This window comes from Neolamprologus multifasciatus, chromosome 12 (genome assembly GCF_963576455.1).
Source record: "Neolamprologus multifasciatus chromosome 12, fNeoMul1.2, whole genome shotgun sequence".
Classification (NCBI taxonomy): domain Eukaryota; kingdom Metazoa; phylum Chordata; class Actinopteri; order Cichliformes; family Cichlidae; genus Neolamprologus; species Neolamprologus multifasciatus.
Genome location: NC_140450.1, coordinates 1,509,754 through 1,525,082, shown reverse-complemented (window position 1 = coordinate 1,525,082; position 15,329 = coordinate 1,509,754). Strand labels below are relative to the sequence as shown.

The 15,329-nt window shown below is 40.8% G+C and overlaps 2 protein-coding genes across 2 annotated transcripts in view; both read left to right on the top strand.

Annotated features, from left to right (window-relative positions):
• LOC146506120 (GTPase IMAP family member 2-like) overlaps positions 1-15,329 on the top strand; it is a 126,549-nt gene that overhangs the window by 82,283 nt on the left and 28,937 nt on the right. The gene's annotated exons all lie outside the window — the stretch shown is intronic.
• Positions 1,440-11,156, top strand: LOC146506122 (GTPase IMAP family member 8-like). Its single transcript, XM_085179993.1, has 4 exons — positions 1,440-1,559; positions 3,457-3,535; positions 5,734-6,900; positions 9,172-11,156. The coding sequence occupies exons 2-4, from the start codon at positions 3,514-3,516 to the stop codon at positions 10,734-10,736; spliced, it is 2,754 nt and encodes a 917-aa protein (XP_085036119.1). The 5' UTR covers positions 1,440-1,559; positions 3,457-3,513; the 3' UTR covers positions 10,737-11,156.

Here is a 15,329-nt window from a genome sequence, read left to right as displayed (position 1 = left end):
GGAAGGATGGAATCAGGCACAGATTCATGAGATGCTGCTGCAAAAGGGCATAAAGTGGATTTGTAATCCTCCTGCTGGTTCCCATCATGGCGGTGTTTGGGAACGTCTCATAAGGTCTGTCAGGAAGGTGTTAAATTCCATTTTGAAGGTGCAGAATTTAGATGAAGAAGACCTTTGTACAGTTCTTTGTGAGGCAGAGGCTACTGTGAACAATAGACCAACAGTGTTTCAGAAGGGGGACGTGTATGGACGACGTCGATGGAGGCAAGTACAGTAAATGTCTGACCTGTTCTGGAAGCGCTGGGTTAAGGAGTACCTGCCCCAGCTTCAAGAGCGTCAGAAGTGGCAGAGAATCGGACGGAACTTCATTCCTGGGGATGTGGTTATTGTTGTCGATGATTCTGCGCCTCGTAACTCTTGAAGGACTGGAAAGATTGTGGAAGCAATTTCTGATGGTAATGGACTTGTACGTCAGGTTCGTGTTAAAACAAAGACTGGTTGTTTGGACAGGCCGATCACTAAAGTGTGTCTTCTACAGGAAACTGAAGAGTCATGAAGATTGACTTTTTCAAATGTCTATTTGTATTAATGTGTATTTGTTTATTTTGAATTAAAATTGTATCTTTGAATGTTTGATAAAGGATAGATCATGTTTCTCAATATGTCTCCTACATGGTAAGTATGATGTAATTATTGCTCTAAAATAATTAGGAGCCATATGAGTTGTTCCTTTTTGATTATGTGGGTTGGTTTAAATGGACTCACTGTATTGGTGCACGGGTGTGGGGCGTGTCTCATGGGTGTGGTAGATGATAAATGTGGTTGGTTCACCGCACCTGATGTTGATGAGCAGAAAGGTAGGGTGAGCATGAGGCAAAACTTTCTGTTGACCGCAGCTTGAATTATTTTCATGCATTTGACTGTAACTTGATGGTTTATGTATATTTATGCACTAATTGATGCCATAGGCCAAGTTGTAAGTTGGCATTGTAATTAGTGCAGTTATTGGGGAGTTGTAGTTATTTGTTTGTGCAGTCTGTGCATTTGTTTAATAGTTAATCCCAGGCGCTGATTTGTATATTGGACAGTTGCATGTGGAATAAAAGGAGAAAATGGTACAGAAGTGTATCTTGTGTTCATTGTTGCGCGTCATCTGTGTCCTCATGTTTAGCCTGCCGCGGCCATAGGTTGGAAGAGCCGCAACAAATATAGTTGTTCCAGCTAAATCCAGTCCTGATGTTATAGAGAAAATGGTGTGAGAATGTGAGTCAAAAATCAAAAGAAAAATTTAAGATGAAATGAAAAGAACGAGTACATTTCATGATATTTAAAAAAAAAAAAAAGGTTCAGAGCTTAGTGATAATGTGTGCAAACTGTTTATAGAGATATAGATATATAGAAAGGATTGTGTGTACTTAATGCTCCAAAGAGTATTACGAGTACATGGTTGCAAAACGCATCCAGCTGTGCACCGACATATTTGTCTGTCTTTCGATCCATAACTTTTTTTTGTTTCACTTTTCAGTCTTGCTGTGAGGAAGCAGCAAAGAAGTCAACGGGTGAGTAGAATTTTAACTAAGTGTTTTTCCTGTAATGTGGTCAGATACGCTAAAGTTACAGGTCAGGTTGTTTAAGCAGAAAATCTACAAATGAGACCACTCACTGCATTTGAAGCAAGGCTTGTTTTTAAAAGCTGATTTACATTAAATGTAAATACAAATGTTTATTTGTTAGGCTAAAATACATTTCACACAGTTTAATTTTCAACATTCATCCATTTAATTAAAAAAGAAAGAACTATTGTTTATTTACCTGATTTACTCTCTGACACAGACACAGGTTCCTTTCACAAAATATATTTGCAAATGTCAGCGAGAGTTGAAATACTGAGTCAGAGACAGTGGGCCTTTCTCAATATGCGTACTTGTGCGTACTTGCATTCTCGTGTACTCGTGATACGTCATCAGTCGGAGACAAAGTACTGTTCCAATTCGAAGTACGCATCAAGCCGAGAACGCGAAAAAGTCCCGGATGTGTTCTCGCTCCGCCCGTTTTATCGAGCATGCATCGGTGGTGACTTGTGTGGACTTGGTACAGCTAAATATCCCAGAATGCATTTCGTCCAAAACTCAAATGCGGCAATGGCGGACGAGCGGGGCTAAAAACTTTTAAATATTCCTCTTTCTGGGTCACAAAATAAACTTTTAAGTTCTTTTCAAGCGAGAATGTAGCTGTGTAAACTTCAAATATCTGCTCAATTTATCAAGATGTCATATATTTCCAAACGAGCTCCGACGTTTTCGGAGACGTCTGTGACCCGCCAGCTCCACAGCAGACAGCGAGGTCGCGGATTATTACAGCCGGCGAGAACAGCGGACTTTTTCAACCCCCCCGCGGTCTTTTCGCTACTCAGGTTAAACAAACCCCAGTAGCTGTCTATTGTATTGAGTGTCCACTAAAATAAAAATAAAAGCGTTCTAACATCTCACCTGCTTGTTTTATTTAGGTATGTACACGTATGTACATGTACACTATTTTTATTAATAGAGATTTCACTACTGAGGTTAAACATGATATATAAATCACTTAGATCACTCCAAATGTTAATGTTTGGTTTATTTCAGTGTTTTATTTGTTCCTGAGTAAACCGGTTTGGCTGTGATTAAAGTTAAGCTTCATAACATATTACTCACAGTTAAATTAAGAGGGGACGGCAGTAAAAACTCCAGACCTGTGACATCATCAAGTACGCTGCTGTTCCAATTGTACAAATCGCGAGTCCGTGCTCGCGTTCTCGGCGAGTACGTACTCCCTTGCGTTCTCGGCGAGTACGTACTCGCCGAGAACGCGAGTACGTACTCGCGTACTTGAGAATTGAGAAAGGGCCAGTGTCATGTGACCTCTGTCCTTAATGAAAAGTAAGACCTCAGCATTGAGCTAAATTAAATGCTCCCCACTTCTAGCCCCCGACAGCCAGGATCAGCTCCATCACCCATCAGGGGAAGTAAACAGAGGGATGGATATACTTTGTTATGAAGACAGGTTAAAATAGGATTGGAGAGGTGCCAAAATCCTAAGGATACTTATATCCTATATAATATTATAATAATACCTGTACTGCTGCTGCTCTGATCTTCACTGCTGTTTGAGATAGATCTATTTAAAACTAAACTTGGGATGAATAAATTTTGTGACATAGCCCATAAATCCACCACATTATTTAAAAATTGTGTCAAGTGAGGTTGACGATAGTTTTACAGCATTAAACACTGTAGAAGACCCTGTTCTTTGAGGAAAAACCCCCAGTAATATCAAGTTCTAATCACAGTTCCACAAAGCCTGGAGTTTTATCAACCTAAGGGAAAAGACTATATAAGTTTTATTTGAGACACCTTGGATGTCTACAAACTGGATGTTTGTAGACTAATTAATGTTGTGATTTTGTTTTCATTTCAGTGTCCAAGCTGAGGTTTTGTTCTGAAGGGAGAAAAGTTCACGCTAGTTTCTTCCATCATGGCTCATCCCACAGTTAGTGGTAAGTATTGTTCAAGGATATGGCAGTGATGACAGTGTGTCTGTCAGAGAAAAACCAAAAGACAAACAGACTAAGCAGCAGTGTAAAGCTTTACTTTATCTTACAAGAGGAGTAACAGCATACAGAGACTGTGCAGAAACCTGAAATGAGGAAGTCTGTCGCTGTTATATACCAGCTTTCATGGTATCGTAGTTTCGCTATATTTCACATAGCGAAACTAGTGAGCATGAATGCAACAGGTGTGTGTGTGTGTGTGTGTGTGTGTGTGTGTGCTGTTTAGATGGTTCATCATATATGGTATAGCGCAATGAATTTACTAAAAGTCAACTGTTGCATAATCTTGTAACGTTTTTTGTTATTCTAAGGACTTCTGACTCACAGGGGACCCAGAAAACAGTGAAACAGTCAATTAGTCCTCTACACCAGTGATTAATCTAATAAACTCGTGTTTACTTCACTAGGTACTTATAAATGTGTTTGATTCCTATCATTCCTTTTGTTTCATTTTGCCACAAATCCCTGGCAGCGTCCCTGTGAAGGCTCTAAGAGTTTTGTAGCGAACACCAAACACAGGTTGAATCAGGGAAACACAAGTTTTCAGTTGTTCCACCTCAGCCCTACTGAAAATATGTGCAGGCAGTGGCATGACTTCATTTTGACCAGACAAACGTTCTGAATACAGTGAACATAGTGGTACAGGTGAGAAACACAGAAGATTTAAATGCCAGATTGATGGGAGTGAACATGGGAAAAGAGCAGGATCTGACTAAAAATGAGAGCCATTTTAATTTTCAGAAATTTTCCATATTGAAGGACAAAATATTTCAAGCTTTAAGAAGCAAGCTTAAGAAACCTGTGTTCTTTCTAGTAGTGGTAAATGCATAAATATAAGGCTTTTATGAAAACACTGAGTTAGTTTCAGACACACAGACCATTCATAACAGCTAAATTGGGCTAAAATGGAAGGTTCAAATGTGAGAGCTGGCTCTTCTAAGGGAGCTGAGCCAAAAGATATTTGAAAAGCTGGTGACCTCCCATTGCTATAGATCAGGGGTCAGCAACCCCTGGCACGCGTGCCAGTTGTTAGCTAAGTGCCACAGCTGGCAATGGGAGGTGCCAGCTGTGGCACTTAGCTAACAACCCCAACTACCAGATTCAACTTGTAATTTGCTAAAAATAATTTAGCTCACCGGTGAGAGGGACACATTTCTACACTCCGACACTTCAAAAGCTTTGGAACTGTCCGCTCAGCGCAGCATCAGCACCGCGGAAATACATGGATGTATCCGTAGATTCGAGACAGAATTCACAATGTGTTTTCGGGACTTTCAGGTGTTTGGACCAATGTTTTATTTTCTGATCAAACCAGAAGCTTTAATGAGCAGCTGGATTTGTCTCACATTAACTGGTTGGACACAGAGGACATCGAAATGCAGCTGATTGAACTGAAAAGCTCGACTCTGTGGGGTCAAAGTTTGCAGAACTACGAACACAGCTGGAATCCACAGCTGTGCGTGTTCATGGAGCTGCATGTTCACCTGCTGGACGTCACTACCTGACAAGTTTAACTGTCTTCAGAACATTGCAGAGGCCTTATTGACAGTATTTGGCTCTAATATCTGTGTGAGCAGATTTTCTCTCACATCCTCAGGTCTGAATGCTGGACACTTGGAGACCAGAGATCACATTAACATGTGTCTCTGTATTAACAAACATGCTGTATTGGCCCAGTTTATTTTTCTTATCATTGTTGTGAGGAGACCATAAACATACATAAATACAAATAAAATATAAATAAATAAAAATAAAACATAAATAGCATTTGTATTTTCTGTTGTTCAGTTCATTTGTTGTTATGGATAAAAAAAAAAAATCTTTTTTTTTGTTTCAAAATAGCTGATAACTATTCGCTGATAGCTGCCAACAAATATAACTCTATAATGTTCTATCCCTTATGCAAGTCTTTTATAAGCTTTTTCTATTTCTTTTAAATACGGTATATAGTGTGTAACTGTTCATACAGAGCGTTATTAAATTTATTCTAATGCAATCATTTGGCACATTAACTTCTCAGGAAATTTTAGTTGGCACTCCTCATCAGAAAGTTTTCCAACCCCTGGTATAGATTATATTAACTGAATACAGTGACTATCATCACTGTGGTTTTATAACTAATGTTCTGTATTAATTTTTTATAGCATCAAAAGCCAGGATTGTGTTATTTGGAAACAGCGAGGAAAAGAAGAAATCACTAAGCAACTTCATCACTGAAAGAAAACCATCACAATTTAGAAGATTGAACATGATCAGGCATTGTGCAGTTACAACCAGTGAGGAGATCACAGTGGTTCAGACTCCAGATATCTTTAGCCTGCCTCTGAAAAAAATAAGAGAAGAAATCCAAACTTGTGTGAGTCTTTGTGTCCCTGGACCAAATGTTCTGCTGCTGTTAGTGAAACCAACTCAGTTTAATGAAGGATACTTAAAAACCCTGAAGATCATCCTGAGTTTGTTTGGTCAAGATGCCTTTAAACACTCGATGGTGGTGCTGACTCATGAGATGAATGACAATAATCGATATGTTCAGAGACTTCTTACAGACTGTGGACAAAGAATGTATCAAATGCCTGAAAATAATCACGATGTGTTAATGAGGAAGATCGAAAACATCACACATGAAAACAAAGGAAACTTCCTCACATTCACTGAAGAGGCCGTGAGCCCAAAGTCTGACAGCAAGAGACCATCTTTAAACCTGGTTCTGTGTGGGAGAAGAGCAAGGAAGACGTCAGCAGCCAAGGCCATTTTAGGTCAGACTGAGCTTCATTCAGCCTCCAACTCATCAGAGTGTGTTAAACATCAGGGAGAGGTGTGTGGACGTTGGGTTTCCCTGGTGGAGCTGCCTGCCTTGTATGGAAAACCTCAGGAGGCAGTGATGGAGGAATCACTCAGGTGTATCTCCCTCTGTGATCCTGAGGGTGTCCATGCCTTCATCCTGGTCCTACCTGTGGCTCCCCTCACTGATGAAGACAAGGACGAGTTAGAGACCATCCAGAACACATTCAGCTCTCGAGTCAATGACTTCACCATGATTCTGTTCACTGTGGACTCAGATCCTACAGATCCAGTTTTTGTTAACTTTGTAAAGAAAAATAAGAACCTTCAGGATCTCTGTGAAAGATTTAAGGGAAGATATGTTGTGCTCAAAGGCACACATGAGGTCCCACAGCTGTTGGAGACTGTGGAGAAGATGTGGGACAAACCACAAAACTACACAATGAGTACCTTTGCACGTGCATATATGGATAAGATCACCACACTGGAGGATAAGGTCAGGTGCCTGAAAACAAAGACAAGAGCTGGTTGTAAGTATTTTAATTCTAGTTACTGCAGTATATTTCACCATTTGCATTATTGAAACCCAGTTATAGTGACAGATGTTTTGTTTGTAACGTCAAAGGCAAACAAGTCTTATACATATAAAGAAAAAGAGAATTTTTAGGTCTAACCCATGTTAGGTTAATTGGTATGTAGGCTTTAAACTGTGGTAGACGATTTATGCAGAGAAAACCCAAACAAGTGTGGGGAAACTCAACAGAAAGATGATGGATCTCCCCAAATAGCAAAATTGGTATGGCCCGGATCAGGCCCACACAATGTGCTTACACAAAGTTTCAGCTCTGGCTATTTTCATCTCTCCCAGATGTCAGCCTAATGTGTACCTTAATCAAGCCATGTAATAACTAGAGATGGACCGACTGACGTAAATTACTGGATCGGATTTCTGAGAGAAATAAAAAAATAATCCGATCCATTAAATATCAAAAAAGCACCTCACAAAACTTGCGACACTGCGTAACTCGCCTCATAACCGTTGCACGTTGGAGCAGTGTGGTCACGTGATAGAGCGGCTGTGTGTATTTGGAGCCTCGCTACCAAACTCTGAGGAAGTTGGAATGGCAACAAGTAGGCCTGCAGTGTGAGAGCGAAGTGCTCTAATAGGGTGATATGGTACTACAAGGTCATTAAGATAAGATGGGGCCTGATTATTTAAGACCTTGTATGTGAGGAGCAGGATTTTGAATTCTGGATTTAACAGGAAGCCAAAACAGGAGAAATCTGCTCTCTTTCTAGTCCCTGTCAGGACTCTTGCTGCAGCATTTTGGATTAGCTGAAGGCTTTTCAGGGAGTTTTTTGGACATCCTGATAATAATGAATTGCAGTAGTCTAGCCTGGAAGTAATAAATGCATGAACTAGTTTTTCAGCGTCACTCTGAGACAGGATATTTCTAACTTTAGAGATGTTGCACAAATGGAAGAACGCAGTCTTACATATTTGTTTAATATGTGTGTTGAAGGACATATCCTGGTCAAAAATGACTCCAAGGTTCCTCACAGTGTTACTGGAGGCCAAGGTAATGCCATCCAGAGTAAGAATCTGGTTAGATACCATATTTCTAAGCTTTTCAGCGCCGAGTACAATGACCAGTTTTATCTGAATTAAGAAGCAGAAAGTTAGCGGCCATCCACCCTACCCAGCACAGAAACAGCTTAATCTTTATGTCTTAAAGACATAAAGATTAAGCTGTTTCTGTGCTGTGATGAGCTCTGAAACCTGACTGAAACTCTTCAAATAAACCATTCCTCTGCAGATGATCTGTTAGCTGTTTGACAACTACTCTTTCAAGGATTTTTGATATGAAAGGAAGGTTGGAGATTGGCCTATAATTAGCTAAGACTGCTGGGTCTAGAGATGCTTTTTGAGTAAAGGTTTAACTGCAGCCACCTTGAAGGCCTGTGGTACATAGCCGATTATTAGAGATAGGTTGATCATATATAAGATCGAAGAATTAACCAATGGCAGGACTTCTTTGAGCAGTTTTGTAGGAATGGGGTCTAAAAGACACGTTGATGGTTTGGAGGAAGTAATTATTGACGTTAACTCAGAAAGATCGATTGGAGAAAAAGAGTCTAACTTAACATCAATGGAACTACAAGTAGCTGTAGATAATATTACATCTGTGGGATGATTATTGGTAATTTTTTCTCTAATGATAAAAATTTTATTTGTGAAGAAGTTCATGAAGTCATTACTAGTTAACGTTAAAGGGATGGTTGGCTCAACAGAGCTCTGACTTTTTGTCAGCCTGGCTACAGTGCTGAAGAGAAACCTGGGGTTGTTCTTATTTTCTTCAATCAGTGATGAGTAGTAAGCTGTTCTGGCTTTGCGGAGGGCTTTCTTATAAAGCAACAAACTATTTCTCCAGGCTAAATGATGATCCTCTAAATTTGTGACACGCCATTTCCTCTCCAGATTACGAGTCGTCTGCTTTAGGGTACGTGTTTGAGAATTATACCACGGGGTCAGGTGCTTCTGATTAGAGACCTTAGTTTTCACTGGAGCTACAGTATCCAGAGTCGTACGTAGTGAGGAGGTGAAATTATTAACAAGATAATCGACCTCTGTTGGAGTAGCGTTCAGGTATATGTACAAACTTGTGGGGGTTGTATTTTCTTTTTGCCATGACCGTAAATGTTGTACAGTAAAATCGATGAGTTTTTTTTTGTGCTAAATCAGACCTCACTCACTAGCACTGTTGGAATATTTAAAGTGAGATCAGTTCTTGTTGTTACAGGTGACGATGAGAAGCAGAGCTCAGGCTGTCTCAGGATTGTCCTGATAGGAAAGACTGGCTGTGGAAAGAGCTCTTCAGGAAACACAATTCTCGGAAGCAGAGAGTTTAAAGCTGAATTGAATCAGAAGTCAGTTACTGAATATTGTCAGAAAGCACAGAGTGAAGTGGGCGGTCGTCCTGTTGTTGTGGTCGACACTCCTGGTCTCTTTGACACAACTCTGTCAAATGAAGAAGTTCATGAGGAGATGGTGAAATGTGTCAGTCTTCTGGCTCCAGGACCACATGTCTTCCTGCTGGTGATACAGATCGGCAGGTTCACAGCAGAGGAGAAGGAGACGGTGAAACTGATCAAGAAATTCTTTGGGAAGAATTCAGAAAACTTCACCATCATTCTTTTAACCAAAGGAGACGATCTGGAAGCTGATGATCAGACCATTGATGAGTACATTGATAAAAAATGTGATGATTCCTTCAAGAAGCTGATTTCTGACTGTGGAGGAAGATACCACGTGTTCAAGAACCGTGACAAACAAAACCGTACACAAGTCAGCGAGCTGATAACAAAGATTGACACCATGGTGAAGAATAACGGAGGAAGCTTCTACACCAATGAGATGCTGCAAGAGGCTGAAGCAGGGATACAGAAGGAAATGCAGAGGATCCTGAAGGAGATGGACGATAAGATGAAGAGAGAAAGAGAAGAACTTGAAAGGAAACATGAGGAACACATGAAAGAAATGCAAAGAAGACTTGAAGAACAGAGAGCTGAAACTGAAGAGGAGAGAAAAAGGAGAGAAAAAGAACTCAAAGAAAAGGAAGAAAAATTAAATAAAGTGCTGGAAGACCAAAAAAAAGAAATGGAAAAAAGAGAAATCGTGATCAGAGAGAGGAGACAACTGGAGGACAGTCAACAACAGGAATGGGAACAAAAACTTGAAGCTCTGGAGGAAAAAATAAAATCTGAGTCTGAATCCAAAGAAATCACTGACAGAAAGTTGAAACAAACTAGAAAAGAGATGAGAAAGAAACAGCATGCTTGGGAAATGGAGAGACAAGAGTGGTGGAACAAACAGTACAAAGAAGACAGTCAGAGAAGAGAGAAGGAACAAGCAATGCTCCTACAGGTCCAAGAAGAATATGAGGAGAAGAACGAAATATACATAAAGAAAACAAGAGAAGAAGAAAAAATCAGAAGAGAGCAGGAACAAAGAGAGAGAGAAGATCTAGAAGAAAAGTATGAGAAACAAATCAAAGGTATGAAAGAGAAATATGAAGGAGAAGCCAGAAAACAAGCTGAAGACCTCAATGAGTTCAATGAGAAATACACGAAGGACTTTGAAGCTTTGATAGAAAAGTATGATGAGCAAATCAGGGAAATAAGGCAAGAATACAGCAAAGTCCTGAAGGAGAACGAAGAGCAAAAAAGTGACTACACACTGTTACATGACCTGTCCAGCCACAAAGAGCAACATCTTCAGGACGAGCTGAAGAAACTGCAGGAACGGCATGAAAAAGAAACCAGCAAATTAAAAAAGAAATACAAAAACAAGTGCAGTGCGTCATGATCACCGTAGGTCTGTTTACCAAGCTGTTACAACCCTGTCACACATCATTTACAATAATTATTACGCTTCATAATCTCTCTTTATTTAAAAAAAAAAATATATATATATATCCTTAATAATAAAAAGTGTTATGGGCACCATTACTTCTGAATTTAAAAATACAAATTTAATTCCATTCAATTTGATTTATACAACGTCAAGTCACAACAACAGTTACCTCAAGGTGCTTCATATTGTAAGGTAAAGACCCCACAATAATGCATAGAGAGAAAACTCCAACAAACAGATCACCACACCCCATGAGTAAGCACTTGGTGACAGTGGGGAGGAAAACTCCTTTTTAACAGAAAGAAACCAGGCTCAGGAAGGGGCGGAGCCATCTGCCATGACTGGGTGGGGATGAAGACAGGACAGAAGACACACTGTGTAACCAGCTACAGCTGTAGTTAGGTTATAACATAACGAGTTATGATGTTGTTGTATGAAACAAGATATTATTTAAAATGTCTGCTCCAATACAAAGACGTCTCATTAGGTTGAATACTTGTTGCCTCAACTCTTCCATTCTCAAATTCTCTCCTCCATTAGCATGTCTGGTTGGGGCGTTGGGTGTTGACTATTTAAAATTATTCTATTTTTGTTAATATTCTACTTTTTCTTCTATTCTATTCTTTATTCTGTAATTATTGGGAGGTAATAAGGTATGAGAAGTCAGTGACAGGAATCGAAATTACAATTTAGGGTATGAGAAAGGGGGAATATCATGCATACCACCATTTGTCAGTGATGGTGTTTGACACAGTGGTTGATCCAACCAGCCACGTGCATTTAGACAGTGCTGTTGGGTTGGTGAACGCTTCAAGAAGTCACAATTGGTTAAAAAGGTGGAGTCCTTGGTGGTCTGATCACCGGCTGCTTGAATGGATTTAGGGACATAGAGTGTCACCTTTCTGATGGGAAATGATTCTGTGAAATTACCCCTGGTAAGGTGGGTGGGTATACTGGTATCCTCCCAGCTCGAAGATTGTATGCTGGGTGTCACTGGTGGAATAAAGAGTTATGTCTATGTACTGTTGGGTTGGGGAATAGTTTTTGATTGTTATTTTGCGTATGTACTGAACATCAGTTTATATTGCCCAGTCTTCTTGGAGTGCCTGGTGGTGTTTTTCCTTTTCACCAAATTGTATGTTTTTATATTACATATTTTTTTTAAATAATGCTTTTATGAATTATTTCCATATTTTCAAAGCTTAAAAAAGATTAACATGACTTTAATTACATGTAATTATGCCAGTTGTATTGTATTCAACTGTCCCGTTTTATGATGCAACAAAATGTAATTTTGGCTTCGGTGACTTTTTTTAATCTTCTTTTTACACTGAATCACAATGAAGAAACACATTAAACCATATTAATCATTTATAATGTCAAGTCATTAATCAGCAGCTGTGATCAGCTGAAGAAACACTTTAGGAAGTGTCGTGTGCAGATGTTATTGCTGATGATCCAAAATCTTTCAACAGTTCCTCCAGGAAACATCTGGGATGTGTTGTGGAAGTTTTCCATTAAATTAGTAATTAATGTTAGTGCAGCGCCTCTGTATGCACACTTTCTCACAGTGACCTCTGCACTGTAAGCAATGCAAGGTCATGAATAACACACTGCTGGTAAATTCACAAAGACACAGAAAGTGGCATTTAAAAGGTTAAGTCAGCACGGCTCAAAAGCTCATGCAACCTGTTGCTGTCACCTTTCTGAGCCTGTAAAAAGAAACATACATACATCCACCCTTCTGTCACGTCAAGGTGGAGGGGCAATCTTGCATCTGCTAACTGCAGAACCTCTCGTGTTGCATTAAGTTTCTACTGCCAGCAATATGAGGCCAAACAAGAAAAGAAAAAGAATTTAGACTGGATTACCTCGCTGAATCCTTTAAGACAGGGACTCGCTCTCTGATTGTCCCATAAGTGGCTTTCTCCCGAGCCCATTTTAATTTTGGAGAAGCTCACTTTGCGATTGTTCAACATGTTGTGTAGCGCTTTCGATCCCGATCTTGCAGCCTGCTTGAAAAAGAGAAAATTGCCAAACAATAATCTCAGTGCACTGTTTAAAAATAATGAATTTTTTTTTTTTTCCTGTCCCATTTGGTTCTTTAGCCGTCAGAATTGTTGTCTGAAGACCAACAAGGATACCCAATGGATTTATTTTGTCAAATGGATCATCACGGCATTGCCGTATTGGTCCATTTGATCGACCTTTGTTTTTATTATTTATTTTATTTTATTTTCAGTTGTTACAGACGGGACAGACATGAGTGAGGGATAGGAAAGGGAGAAAGAAAGAGGAAGGAAAAGAAAAACAGAAGGGGAGAGGGACAGTGAGAAAGGGAAAAAAAATATCTCCGGGATCACCTGTTGAGAGAAAAAGAGAAAACAAGCAAAAAAAACCAAAACAAAGCAATATACTAAACACAACACCATCGCATTAATCTAGCTAAGTGTAAACAGCAGTAAATACTAAATATTGAATGTTGTTGTGCAGCACGCAGGACAGACAGCGCACAATGTGCTTTGAAGTAGCAGCCAAGAAAGGTGTGATTTAAGTCTACGAACAGTGAACACCTGTGTGCACACCTGTGTGGATCGGCGCGCTTCTATTCAAATGGTTTCCCCATGTAATGGTCTGCTAGAGGATGTAGAGAGCCATAGCCCCGCCCCCAGGGCATGAAGCAGGCATGGAGGAGATCCAGGCCCCAGACATCCAGAGGCCCCAGAGTGCAAGAGCCCAAGGAGGACCACCGGAGGGGCATCCGTGCCACCTTCATGGGAAGGGCTGAGGATCCCCAGACGAGGGGTCACCCAGTAGCCACCGGGCAGAAGCTAGAGGGGGCTGCACCGGCGTGCCCGCCAGCTCCGCCGGCAGCCAGCTGTGCCAGAGTGAACCGAGCCGCAGGCACAGAGGCCGGAGGCCCGAGGGCCCCCCGCGCCCCGGAAGAGGCCTGACCGAGCAACAGGCGCCAGGCCCCGCCAAGTAGTCACCGGGAGTGAGCTGGTACATACCTGAGCGCCCAGCCCCGGACACCAAGAACCACCAACACACCGACGTCTGAGGGCATCAGTTACCGACAGGGAGTGTGGTGAGGGGAGATAGGCCTCCACACTTGGAGGGCCTGGGAGTTCCCAGAGAGGTGGAGTCTAAGACCCGACCTGACATATAGACACAGACAAACAGGCACACACAGACACAGACATGCATTCCCACCCTCATGCACACATATACAAACACTCAGCACTCACCCAACGTAGGAATAAACGTAAATGGACATGTACACACAATCACACTCCCCAAACATACTCTATACCCCGGGTCCAGGTATCCTCGCCCCCAGAGGGGGAAACGGCACCCAGACCCAAGAGATGTTACCCTTCCCTCCGGGGTGGAGGCAAGCAGACTGCCCCAGGCTCCGCAGCAGCAGGGAGGCCAATCGGACAGCCAGCATCTCTTCCCAGCCCCCCTGCCCCGATGGCTAGCAGAGAACGGGGGTGTGTTAAGAAAAAGTTAAAAAAAATAATGAAAAATATGAAGGCCTCTTTTAGGACTTGTCTAAGCGTACTCTCTTAGAATGATAGATCAAAACAAACTAATTGGCAGGTTCAAAGTGGTACCAAAGGAAAATGCATCAGTAAATCTGCCAAACGTTCATCCACCAGTCACACCTCAAACAACAACAATATTCTATTAGATAATGAGTTTTGTTTTCCCCATGTACCCAGATGTGTGTCATGATAAAACCTCCCTCACACATCAGAAACCAGAAACTCAATAATCTATTAGTCTCCACTCATCTGACCCTCCTGCATCATTCTGTTCACCCCTGCTATGATTCAATCATCCTTCCCCAAAAATAGTACTAGTTCACTCGTCTATGTATCACTTCTCAACCTACTAAGTGAACCAGACAAGATGATGGTAACAGAAACGCTTAAAATACTGTTTGATCTTCATGAGCTTCATTGCATGTGTGTTTGTGTTAGTAGGATTAATGCATTTTTCTGTTTGTGTAATTTTTGTGTACCTCTCCTCTTTGCGGTGCTCCAGACACTTTTCAATTCTTCACGCAAGGCAGTCGTTTTTTCTTCCCGGTTTCCTAAACCCAAATTTCATTCCCACACTAAAACAGCTTCCTCCATGTCCTCCAATGCTCCTTCCACTGTGGTCTCATCTCCTCCCATTGCAGCAGTCCAGTTGCAGTCAGTTCACTTCCAGCTTTGTCCTGTTTTCCACTGTCTCATTTTCCCTTTTTCTCCAAAAGTGGCAAATGTGCAACTCAGGCAGTCTTTTCAAAGGTCCATTCACACACAGTGAAGGTGCAGCTAGTTGGAAATGCACATCCATCCATCCAGTCATGATGATTAACAAATCAAATTATTAAATATCATTAAATAACTTTAGAAAAACTTCCACTTGACTCTTTACATGTAATAAAAATATATATTTTATTGTTGAATTAATCTGAAAATGTTAGTCTGCCAAATGTGCAGCAATTTAATCTATTTATTCTCTTTAGCTGATATTTTGTGGGGCCCAGTTAGA